Source organism: Crassostrea angulata, chromosome 5 (assembly GCF_025612915.1).
Source record: "Crassostrea angulata isolate pt1a10 chromosome 5, ASM2561291v2, whole genome shotgun sequence".
In the NCBI taxonomy this organism is placed as follows: domain Eukaryota; kingdom Metazoa; phylum Mollusca; class Bivalvia; order Ostreida; family Ostreidae; genus Magallana; species Magallana angulata.
The window spans coordinates 56,747,148-56,760,577 of record NC_069115.1 but is presented as its reverse complement, the minus strand read 5'-3'; the positions used below and the strand labels follow the sequence as shown (position 1 = coordinate 56,760,577).

The following is a 13,430-nucleotide window of genomic DNA, read 5'->3' as shown; positions in this document are numbered from 1 at the left end:
GTTTTACGTTCACCTTTTAATTGTCCAAAGAAAAAAATTCTGAAGATTGACACAAAAACTATTGTCTTTTTCCTGCACATGAAAGCATGTAAAACACAGCTGTCAGTTCATATATATCAGCGTTTACATTACCAAGTATTTTTGATCTAAACTTCTGAAGTCAGTTTCAAATTTAAGAAATACCTCTGATTTATCAAGAGTTATATTCAATTCTGATGTAGAAACAAACGTAATTTTCTATTGAATATAGTATTCGCAAATTTTAACTATCAAAATTATCAATCGTAGTTTAGCTAATAATTATATTCACATATTTATATAACTTATATAGAAAAATCAATAGTACTTTTTAATGAAACCAAAACCCAACGGATCACACTGCTCTGGATGACATCTAAATTAAATTCGGTTTAACTAATTGCAAAATCTGCAGCAGACTCCGATAGCTTGGTTGCTTCATATAAATGTGATTCTCAATAGAATATCGAGTTGGTTTAATTTTGGACCTCGCTGACTTGACTATAGTACAAACAAATCCGGATATGCATTGTACCGGAAACAAAAACAGAACCGAATGGAACCATATGTTGTTTTACCCATCTTCGATTTTTGACCCGGGTAGGTTAAACAGCCATGTCAATAAAAAACTGAATGGAGTTGAGCAACGCATCCACAATTTAATAGCGGCTTTTCATTTACGGAGGGCAAAATGTTCAGGAAAAACTCTCAGGATCTGACCCCTTCTCGAAAATCTTCCCAGGACTTGTCCACCTCCCCCACGCCCTCGGGCCAGAGGAGGGCGTCCTTGTTGATGAGGAAGGTGTCCATGCAGGCGCTCACCGTCCACTCAGTCCTCAGGTAGGGCACGCACACCTGGATTATAAAGACTTCCAAAATCTCTTTATTAAGATAAACAGGAAAAAGATTAAGATTGCTCGACTTCTTAGAAAAAAAAGAGACTTAGAATCCTACCAAAATCTAAATATTTTTCTATGGTATCATGATTGTGAAATACTAGTAGATAGATCAGATGACAATTTACTTACCATCCGATCACTGTCCACTTGCACTTTAATGGCGTTCTGTTCTTTTTGGCATTGTAATGACCATGTTAAACTTGCACTGGTCAAATAACAGTAGTTTACCTCTGAGTTGTTTTCGTTTTGGATCTACCTCGATCCAATTAAGAAATGAAATGAAAACAAAATACTTTGAAGTGGTCGGTAATTTCTTTGTTCCTTGCATTTGAGACAAGTTGTACAGATTTTTTGTTGTTTGTAAGAGTTGTGTAGAGTAAGCTGTGTTGTACATGAGATAGTGGGTTGTTATGATATGGCTGGCCCGGAACACAGGGAGGGGAGGGGGCTACCCTTTGGTCGAAGACCCTCTATCAGGGCCCTGAAGACGGTGCTTCACTTTAAGTGAGTAGATTCTATCTTATAAATGTCTGCGTACAGAAAATGTATAAAGACTATGAATCCCGAATGGACAAATTTTGCTTTTGCTTTTGTAATACATGTATTGATAACCAGTCATCATGCCATGTTAACCCAAGGTACGTGTTTTATTTTTTCCCTGCAATGAATGAATCGTCCACGGCTCTTGGTCACGTGAAGTCTTTGATGCTCCATCTGATATGGCAAGAATATTTAAAATGTTTTAATTCCTTGCTCTAGTTTTGTAGGATGTTTTACTAGAAGTTGGTCGATCTGGGTCGGTTCTGTTGTTTTGCTGCTGAATGTGGGATACAATATGGTTGCTTTGAGACTGTTTGATCCACTAATTTCCACTGCGATTTCTTCTTAGCTCATTTTCTGTTAATTCACATTTTCTAAGACAAAAGCAGAAAGCTACATATAATCAAGTTTCCAAGTTTTAAAAGAGATATAAAGCCTCGATAAAGACTTTAAGCTGCTCGATAACTAGAGTATTGCCTGTAGTCTGGTCGTCGTTATTTGGTTGCTGGAAAATTATTAAATTGGGTTGCTTTAGGTTGCTCGCAATTATTTGTTGCTGGAGATAGGTTTGATGTAGGGTTTGATGTAGGCTGCTCGCTCTAGTTTGTTTACAGTAGATTTGTTTGCTGTAGGTCGTTTGTTGCATGCTGTGAGATAGTTACGTATAGCATGGCTGCTCTAGAATAGCTGATGTAGCTCGTTAATTGCTTTAATTTGATTGCTGCAGCTCCGCTTTCCATGTGCTGATTCCTATATTCAGTTTGTTTGCTGTAAGTTGGTTGCAGTGGAATTAATTAACACAATTGTGGCTTACAGTAGCCAGGCTCTGTTCTACGCGATTTAGATTCTGTTGACAAAGAACATCGAATTAAACTCCCGAAATAAACTCCCAGCGCGAAGTTTAACAAAATATATGAACTCGGCTTGTTTACTTTACATAATATTTACTTTATTTCGTCCCGTTAATCCGTTTGTTGTACCGACTGTCCATTAATTCTATCGGTCGGGACCGTCCAGCTAGGTGTGTTGTTTCTGGAATTATTAACAGTCTTTTACTTAAGATGGTTGTTTTCTTTGGTTTCTGGTGTATCGACTGGAACTTTCCACATATTTTGTTTTTGCAAAACACTATGTAAATATTCTTTATAATTGTTGGTTTTAAATTTTTTCAAGAGATTACAGGCGGGGGGATTGTTGTATCAATATATACATTTCAAATCAATACTTTCGATTACTTATTAGAAACGATTGATTTTTGTCGCTGGCTTGCGTTGCTACAGCCTGAGCACTTATTGATGTGGGGAGATTTTCGGGGATTACGGGGACACGATAAGCCTACAAGAGTCTGTTGACATTAGAGTTTAGGAAAATGCAACCCTCTCGAATCTCTTCCGATCACCAGCAGTTATAGAAAAATGACAAATCCATCCAGTTCTTTCACGACTTGCAGCTAGTTGCATGAGAAGCAGACGACCATTAAAAAATTGTCTCCACCGACATTGGACAGTTTCGCGCCGTCTATGGGTACAAAATCTGTACATTTGGAAACCATAACGGATTTTAATTTTACTTATATTAATGAAAACTATCATTTAAGAGGACGTGTGGTGTTTTATAATGCTCGAGGTGTGTAGTAAGCAGAGCTTTAAGAAATGTGACGACTAAGGACTACCTTAGAAAACAGTATTGCAGAATCTCGGGTATCCTTTAGAGTCCGCCATGAGTTCTATAGCGGAGAAGCTGGCCTCGCGGAGGATGACAGTTCCCGCCAACGTGGGACTAAACACCACCAAAATATCCCTGGGAGGGACGCTGGGGTCGGGCCTCCAGGAGCTACAGAGGAAGCGGTAAGCTGGTTAGTCCTGTAATCCCAGTCCCATGACAGGGGGATCCTGGGGAAAGGGTAAAAATGTCATTGGCTCTCTAATTCTATTTGCCGATGTTTTCTGTGAGTTTTAATTCATTGTGTTGTAAAAAAAAAATTCGATGCAACTAATATAAAAGAAAGGGAGTTCATTTAAAAGTATAGCAACGGTGGTTTCAGCACACTTTGACCTTTAGAAGTAAATTGAATAAAGATTGACATTGATTGCCATTAATTAAGTTATCTGTTTTATGATCAAGTGTTGTTTGCGAAGGCCAGAGAATATATTATCAAATCATTGTTCATGGGGTAAAAAAAGAATAATTGGAATTCATATTGACAGCTATTTTACATTTTTTTTTTTGTCCTTTACATCTCATACAGTACATTTCGGTATTACATGTATGTGTCTTACAACGCAAAATTCAGATTCGCAATTTGTATGATACCTTGGTGCAACATTCGTCATAATTTAGCCAGAACTTCGTTTTTATAATTCATTGAAGGTGTCAAAATGTAATTTTAAAAAAAAACTAAAAGATGTGTCACGTGCCTTATGACATCTTACATAATTTGCACACGGAAAATTCCAATATCATGGCATAATGACCCAGTTTCCTTAGAAACGTAAGAATAGCGGACCACAGAAACTAATAATTGGTGATGTATGTATTGAAATTATAGGAGCTGTACTTGAGAAGGGTTTTAAGGCTTACGATTGGGCTGTTATTGAGCTGCATACATTTGTTTTGTGTTTGTTTGGAATCAGAAAAGGCGTTGAAATTCTAGCATTGTAGACCTAGTCCCTAGAGTGTAGAAACCATTAAATTAATGGACACTAAAACTTTGTCAATACCAGAAGGTTTCTTTCAGTAAAATATTATCTAATCTGGTGCAATGGCTTTTGCAGTGTAAATTTACGGATTTATTCCCCAATAATTTATTTTCTGTCGATATTGCTGTGAAAATCGGCGCTACGAGCGATAACTCTACAGACAAGTGGGACAAGGAATGTTTGTGTTCATTCGTCAATCATCTTCTCACATGGGTCTTTATCAAATTTTTTTGATAACTTATAATGATTAAAATAAGGGTTTTTAAAGCTCCAAAATACAAAATAACTTTTCAGTTAAAAATTGTGTTATATGTTTAGATATATTTTACTACATCTTTGCGTGATCATAATAAATATTATTGTACAAATACTTTTTTGAAGAAAATGAAGTTTCAGTTAATTTCCTCAGTAGTTAAGCTTAAATTTCCTACTGGGTTTTATTTAAATGAAGAAATATTTTTGTTGTTGTTGATGGGTTTTTTATGCAATGTGTGCGTAATGTATTCGCTTTTTTCTAAATTCTTTGTGGTCAGCCGAGTTCTGTTAAACAAAATTATAGCACCTTTTTCCAAGGTATGGAAAATATAAATCCGGATTTCGAAGTTCGGTTTATAAAGAATAAAATTAAATATTATGTTTAGAATCAGATCTCTTCGGACTTTGGTCATGAGTATATACAAACATCGTACAGTACAGTAATGCAATAAGTTGGATTTTAATACGATAGTTACAAAACTGATATAGCTTATCAAATGTGATCATTTTTACGTCCTATTTTGGTCAATTTTGGAAATAGCTCTTTAAGATATTCGAAATTGTTACAATATTTTATGCAAAAATAAGAAGTTTAATTGTTGCCCATTTATTGAAGAATTGTTCAGTCAATTCATGGCAATCAATATATATATTCTGTCTTCTTAATTGGGACAATCATTGTGTTCTATAGTTTCAGTAATTAAGCCTGTTAATCGGCTTTTTCAGTCATTGATTACCACAAATTTCAATCGGGATGTAACACGAAAGAATTCAGTTAAACTCTTCAGAGCGCCAGATATATAGCCTGGAGAGAGCCTCACTTCCACGAGCACTTCCACAAACGTTCATTTGATCTTAAAATCTGTTGATTAACCAAATCTGGGCTGTTGGTACTGCCAGGCTCTTCTCTCGATCTCCCTCCGACCGGAACTAAGTCTGCGCCTTGACAAGAAACATTCAATGTTCAATGTTCGCAGACGCATGTAGAATGCTTGGATATGGCAGGAACGATAAGGGGAAAATTGAATAAAATTCTGATTTATAGCGAGTAAAATATTACTCGGTGTATGAATCGCGGGGTGTTATCATCTAATATGGCTGTTATCTCAGTACAACCTCTTCTATGGGACACAGAGCAGCAAATCGCAAGGTGCCAAGCGCCACGAGATGGCGTCCCGTATCTCAGTCCTGCTCACGATATTGTTTGTCTTCACCTAATTAACAAGGGACTCATCTGTTTTTATGACTTGAAGGCTCGCCATCTTGTTTACAGTTTGTAAGTTGTTGTAGTTTATGGTGTCAATAATGTTTGACTTTGGTGATAGATAGGTTTAAACAGATTCAGATTCTTATGCAGGTTCCCTACGTTGCTGACGTTCTTGCAATTCATGGTTCAAAACATCTCAAAAAATAGTGTATTCAGTTTGTGAGTGCTTTTGGAGCATTTGTGAAAAAAGGTCTTTGGAATTGTTAAAAGAGGATCAAAGTGTCTGAAAATCCCCCGCACACTGAAACCGGGAGCCAGTTAACATTCAGCTAGAAAGTACTTCTGGACTGTTAACATTTCAGCTGATTGGAGTGATCTGTGTATAAGGCCTACAGAAAATGACGCTGTCATCATCACTGTGATCTTTCATAACTGTGGTTCATCGAGGACTCAGAAATCGGTCCTACCTGAAAAGTAGACATTGCACAGCCATTTCTCGGTAACTTTGAACTTTGAAGGGATAAATATATCGACTGTAATTCTCTTGCGTCACTAATTAGGCTGCTTGACTATTGATGTAACATTTTATATTTGGACCAATTGAAAGGTTATCACTTTTATAGTTAGGAATTAAACGAGCTGTAACGGACATGTAAAAAAACAGGTTTGGTAGCGACACAACATTCACTAACGACTTTGTCCCGCTGATTGCGGACATTCCGCTGCGGACGACGTTCTGCCAATAGCTGGAATTTCCCTAAACAAGCAGTTACCTTAAACTGATAAAATCAGGGCCATTTTTCACTTTGAAAACGCTTTTGCTCTCTTGGTTATGAGTGGGTAAAATATGGTGCTGTAACTTCCTCAGAGCAGCTTGTTAGCATATTTTAAAGCTATCGCCGTATTTTTCCCTGGATATTTTATACGGGACCTGTGTCTTCTCGTTAACTCTGTGAGCAGAAACAAAGGAGGATCTCTGCTGGGTTTCGGTATATGAGGGGTAGACCTTTAAAATTGACACCTTTAATGCTTATGTTGCATCTCATAAAAGCTGATCCAAGGGTTCCGAGTTCATTATTATACAGGAAACTTCCACATGTTTGAGGATTTTTAAGGGAATTTCATCTGCAATAAGGATCAGGATTGAACAAGTATTGTTACATTTTGAACAGTGTTAAAATGAGGATTTAAATAGGTTTTGAGAATAACGCTCGGTGAGTGAGTGAGGATAAGATGGGTGAGGTCCCACCATCTAAGAGTGCTTTAAAATCCATAAGAGCAATCAAACTGGCGGCCGTCTTCAGGTAGGTTATCTAAAAAGTAATATTTATTGGGGTATATTCTTTTTATTGCAAATTTACACAGGGCCAAGATGCATATCAATCATCTTTAAAACATTAAAAGGATTTGTTGACCTATTGCAATCTTTACGTTTTGGGGATTACAAAATATTGGTTTAAAAATACATTATAATTTTTTTTATACAAGTACATGTATGTAAAACCATGTCATTAATTTTGTAAAGACAAGGGGGCTCATTCATCACCCGTTAACTCGCTCAAATTGTCCGTGACAATGAAGGTCACCTATCGATGGCTTTAGTTGTCTGGGGGTACCCACGTGTACAGTCCCTACTCTGATCCCTGTATACAGTGGCTTAACTACGAGTTAATCTGTAGAGATAATCCCTCTATCTAGTCATCGCCCCCAGTGAGGACCAGTATTTGTGTGGAGGGGACAATTGTCTTCTGATGGTTATCCAGGGGCCCAGTATCCAGTTCCCGTGGCCAATTATAACAGACACGCCGGGGGAGGGGGAAGTCGGAGGTCAAGTCTGGATATAGACATCCCCGAACTGACCAGTATGTATCCCGCCTATGTGAACTGTCTCCATGGTTATATGCACAGTGACGATAAATAGATACTCCGACTGCTGTGTCGAATATTTCTTGATTAGTTTAGAAAAACATTTCATTATGAAAAGAAAATTAAGTCATACAGAAGGTTGAATTATATTGAGTGGCATCATTTTGCAAAAGTACTTTCAGATCAATCGACATGTTTTTTTGTGAGTAGATATTCGTCCATCAAAGAACTAAGAACCTTTGTGTTCATAGAAGTACATAACTAAAGTTATGTTTAATGCAAGTTTCTAAAATGGTTGTTTGTTTGTTTGTTTGTGATGTCCACACAAATGACAATGTCTTTAACAATCAGAACGTACAATGTGTGAAAGAAAGCGATGTTTATAAATGTGATGGATGATTTAACCGATAGTTCCGCTGTTGACATTCTGCTAGTAAGATCTGATACAATGTTGTACTATCAGATCATTGTCTTCAATGCAGGCCCACAGAAAACATGCAAATGATATGTAAATTGTATTCAGTGCCTTGTATTGCCAATCTACGGACTGTATCGGGGTTTTTTGAAGTGTTGAAATGTGTAACACCGATATGTACTATGTATGTCACATGATATAAACAAAATAGGAATGGACGATTAAATTATGAATTTTAAATCCCTCGTATATTTTGGTCGAAATTTACGTTTTCTAGTACATGTGTAGTGTGTGATCCTCATCTATGGTTACAGCTATTGGGAAATCAGAATTTATGATTAAAAAGAAATGATGCATTTGCATTTCTTTTTTTTAAATAGAAGTTAGAACGTTTTAGAATGAATTGGATTTTCACTTACATTTAATTTCATTTGAAAGTTACAATATCCATGGAAATTAATCGAATTATTACAAAAATCAGGGTATTTTAAAAACGATTTGAAACTCAAGTAAATTTTATGTTCTTTTGAAGGTCTTAAGTCTTAAAGTAGTTTTAGAACTTTGGAAATTTTATGAAAGCTTTCCTTTCAAAGTGAATAAATTTCCTTTTATGCGGATATCGTGCTGTGTATATTCTCTGACCGTTTATTAAAACTTATACATACACTTTTGCATATTCAAATACATGTATACAAGTAAATTATACGCCCTCATGCCTTGATGTAAAAACCATGAGCTTAAATCCACGGCTGTGTAGAAATCGGTATTTTCCTGTGTTAGGTACTGGAAACTGTCTTGATGTAGCTGAATTTCTGGTACGTTGAAGATGAGAACAACTTTTGGAGAGTCTTAAAACAAACGTTAAAATCCTTTACAAGTCTTATTAAAGAATTTGTGATGCTTATAATCATATTGAGCAACGTTTTCCTTTTCTCTGTTGACTTGTGTTTGGCGCTTTATTCGATACCCGTTTTTATATATATACAGTAATCACAAACTTATTGCAATACTTGTTAATATGATTGTAATACCCAGTGATTAATCCGGGGATTACCGGACGTGTTGAGATTAAGAAGGAGGCGACATAACGGCCAAGTCCATGTGTTTTGATGTCGCCATTTTGTTTTATGTAGTCCTTAGACATTATCTTAAAATGAGTGAATAATGGCGAGCAAGAAGAAAAACTTGACTACCATTGACGAGAGGACTCGATCCCAGAACTCCAGGTATGGTACAGTGTACAAATCTGGGATGTTTTATACTCTATAGTGACTATAGAGTCTTGTATGTCAAAGTTGGTACCGTACGTTAGCGTTGCGTTGTTTTCCCCCTGTGTTCGTTGTTGTATTACTGCATAGAAATTTTTACTGTATAGCAGATAATACTGTCTCCCTTTTGGTTGTTGTTGTTTCCCTTTTGGTCTGTTAATAAAGCTAGAAGTACTTGTTTCTCATTTCCTTTTATATAGTGCGGTATGGTCTATTGAATCTCATGTTTAGCAGATAACACTGCTTCCCTTTAGGTACTGGATGTTCGCTAGTAAATACTTGTTCCAGAGACTGTTGCTGTGATCATGACTGACTTGGTATCAGTGTGTCGTATAAAGTGGTCGTTCACATTATGACGTCATAACTTTGCTACATGTTGCTTGGGGTAGCATCCTGTGTTGCTGAATTTGTGACTGGGAATGATATCGTCCATGACCTGCTGCGGTAGTTCAATTTCTGCTTTGATTTATTGCTGCGGTTAGAGCATTATTTTGTTGCTGTAGTTCTATTTCTGGTTCTCGTTGTTGCTTTGTTTAGAACATTATTTTGTTGCTGTAGTTCTGTTGTTTTGAATTATTGCTGTGGTTAGAGCATAATTTGTTGCTGTAGTTCTATGTCTGGTTCTGGTTTGTTGCTGATTTCGTTGCTATAGCTGTATCTTCAACACGCCGCTCTGTTTGCTTTAATTTGATGTCTTTGAAGCGTTGTTGTTCATTTTCTTTGTTTTTTTTTTGTTGTACCAAAAAATAATCCCGTCAGACAGTTATAAACCTCTAAAAATTGATAAAAATGAAACAGTAAGAAAACAAACTCACTCCAAGTTCAAATGGGTCTTACTGCATGTGCGTTCGAAATGAGTGAGCTGCAATTATTGAAGATTTGTTTCGAGTATTGTGTTAATTTCCTTTTTTATGGCGCTTTTCTTCTTTGTTCCTTTTCAAACGGGAGTTTTGTACCTTGTTAATTAAGCGGATACTTCTTAGTGATTGATTTCCGATTTTAATCCACACTGACTTGTTACAAAACTGTATTTATATTCAAAGTTTCATATATTGGAAATATCTTTATTGATTTGATACGTTTACAAATCAATTTGTACGATTCGAAATTTCTTTCTTTCTCTCTTCCTCTCGCTCATTACTTTTCAAAGGGAGGTAATTACACCTGCCTTGTAAATATTACCGTTTTCGTTGACTACAATTGGATGATTTATATGCTTCTGTGTGTCTTGTCCGCCTTCATCGATTTCGACCTTTAGTAAATTCAGACCTCGCGAGATTTATAGAACACAGCTCGTATAATATTATAATTCAAAATTCAATTTGAACATTACAGTTACCTGGGGGTATTGAATTGCTTCAGTTAAAGGAAAAGAAAAAGTTTCAATTCGCTGATTTAATCTTAATGGTACTTAAGATTAAAACGACAATCTTTAATATTTCGATTCTGTGTGTTCTCTTGTGCTAGGTTTCACTGGCAGCAATATACTTCTAATCCATTTATAGCTCAGAAAGAACCTTCAACAATGGGCATACCTAGGATTAAACGGCTTTACTTCTTGAGAATATCTGTTATATCACTTAACACGCATATTTGTTAGAAACTGTGTGCTAGCAAACTGTAGGTCTCTAAGAATCATCAAGGAAATGTTTGATTCAAGATGAAGTGGAAATAATTTATGCAAAAGAGTTGATAAAAAATGGCGGGAAAAGTTCCCAGTCTTGGGGGTCGTAAGCAGAGCAATGCTAATCTGGGGGCAGGTCTGCAGAGATACCGTCTGGACAGTGCGTCCTCACGACCCGGCACCAAGATGTCAGGTCTCCAGACGGCCAGATCAAGGTAGGGAGTAGTCATTATCTGTCAAAAGTCCCGGAGAGAAGTTTTCCCATAGTCATCCTTTTTCTGAAAGTTTAAGACCTATTTACAACGAATCCTGTTTTAATTTCAACATTTTATCTCGATCTTTCAACAACTTACATATATATCAAATAATTGTGAATTCCCTGGGAAGATTAAATTGTTTTCGGTTTGATCGCCTAGAGTTATCCCTCTTGGCGTAACTAAGCACTCCGCAAGAAGCAGATGTCATTCGACTCGGATAAAAGAAAAAAAAAAACAATTTTGATATATTTTATAGGATTACTATTGCGCTGATAAATTGTACTTCGTTGTTTTGAAGGTTAATTCTCTGCACGCTCTTTGAAATCGTTTCTAAGCGAGAACAATATGGTTGGACTTGTTTTTTCCTGAACTTATTTTCTGCTGTAAGTGCCACGGCTGATCCCGCCGGTAAAGGTCGGAGTTGCTCGGCATCTCTCCTGATGTTAGTCTTTACAAATCCATTTCCATGAAGGAATTCATAAAACGGCCAATAAATGAATAAATCACACACACGAATTTCAACACTCACTCACGCCGATAATGAACGCAAGAGGAGAATTTCACTTTGTTCATTACTGCAACGTCTTTGTTTAAAGATTAATGATTCGTTTCAGGCTAGGGGCAATAGACAATGAGTGTCCTCACTAAATCCCCGAACAGATTTATGGGGACGGGTTTCTTATCGCGGGAATTAATATCGCGCACCTTGCTTTGTCATCATATCATAGCATGGTTCAGGTAATGGGTATTAGGGCAGGATTATTTAGAAAATAAACCTCATGTAGCCACTCATCATCGGGGTATTGATACCATGGGTAAAATAACGTCCCCATAGGCCAGCCCTGTCGCCGGATGGACAGCGATTCAATACGTGACCAATCGCTCGATAGGAGTCACATCATCCCCTGTCCCTGGTAAAATTTTGTGATGAAAAGTTGATTTTGATGAAGACTTTCAAAGGAGCGACGAGAACTGATTGTGGCTTTTTGCGTGGAATTCTTTGATATTGGAGATATGGAATATTACGAGGACGAGCTGAATACGTAACCAGTCGATCATTTAACTGATGATTTAATCTCGTTTCATCTAATGAGACAAACTGAACTGATCTGACTTCAAACGACTATTAACACAAAACAAAGATGTCCGCGGGAACACGGCGACAGGGAAGTTTCCATCGGAGCGGCACGCGGAGCTCCAGCAGCATGCGCAGTGTCAAGTTCCAGACGGAGGACTCCGGCTCCGACCGCTCCTCCTCACAAGCGTCCTCCGTGGGAGGGGCACTTCCGTACAGACCCACTTCCGGTCGGCCGCCGTCCAGTCGCTCGGCATCCAGGTAGATTAATCCTTTTATGATGGAGTGGTATAGTCTTTCTCTCTATCTCTCTTTCCAGTAATGGTTTAATTTACCCATGTCTCGCTCTCTTCCTCCCTCTCTTTTACCCCTATAATTTAGCAACATTGTTGCATCACTATCAGATTATTTTTTAAACTCACAAAGCTTTGGTTTCGGGTGAATCTAAAAGTGCCGTGGTTATTGATTTTAAATACGATATATACATCAAATCATTAGGAGAAAATGGAGCTTAATGTATCGGTTTTTTAAAAATCATTTACTGAAATATGATCTTTAATTCGTGTTATTTTAGATAAAAATATTTTTAGGAACGAAAAAGTTGAACAAGCCAAGGGCAGTGTATATGCGACAGATTTATGAAGAATTTCTAATGGAAGTCGTGCAAGATTCCATATATATCGCGTTATTAAAATCCTATTAATTATTGGTTATAAGCATGCCTATCATGGTGTTTGATCCAGAATTAAAAGGCAACCTTTCCAATTTTTCCACAATTAATTACGTTCAGTTTAGCAATCCCCCCGACTTTACAAACTTTACCTGAACTTAAGGTCATTAACTGTCAGAAAAATAAAAAACTAAGAAGTCTCAATGTCTCTTTAAGATTTGCTGGAATAATTTGAAGAGCATATTACATACATCAAGAGATCAGAGATTGTTAAAATCAAAAATGTTAAGCGGTACTATAAACAGGTTCAAACTCTATCCGGGCACTTGTTGACAGCGTGTTTACTTTCTATTTGCGAAGGTCTCGTAATACATGTATGTTTGCGATACAAGAACTGAATTGAATTTCAATCTCTTTTGTTTGTTTGATCTAACGTTTATCATAAGGTTGATCCTGGAGGCATTACTGTCGGAACCCATTTAACTTGTCCTCTGAATACGAACTGAGCCAAACCTGTGCTGAAAGGGATGTGTTCTTGTGGAAAGGGGGGGGGGGGTGTTGTCATGTCTTGCCTTGTAAATGTCATATATATAACCTGTCCAAAACGAACAGAACATCTTTTCTGTCCTTTCTTTGT

The 13,430-nt window shown here is 37.0% G+C and overlaps 1 protein-coding gene across 9 annotated transcripts in view; it reads left to right on the top strand.

The window, feature by feature from the left end:
* LOC128182675 (androglobin-like) overlaps positions 1–13,430 on the top strand; it is a 62,867-nt gene that overhangs the window by 13,206 nt on the left and 36,231 nt on the right. Inside the window, exon 1 of one of the 9 annotated variants that reach the window (XM_052851384.1) lies at positions 3,150–3,304. The exons of 4 other annotated variants lie outside the window; for them this stretch is intronic. In XM_052851384.1, coding sequence (XP_052707344.1) covers positions 3,177–3,304 — 128 coding nt within the window. In that variant the 5' untranslated portion in view covers positions 3,150–3,176. Of the gene's footprint in view, positions 1–3,149; positions 3,305–6,836; positions 6,923–9,048; positions 9,126–10,851; positions 11,007–12,097; positions 12,385–13,430 lie in introns of those variants that run through there. 4 more of the 9 variants (XM_052851386.1, XM_052851388.1, XM_052851382.1 and 1 more) reach the window with 4 other exon arrangements.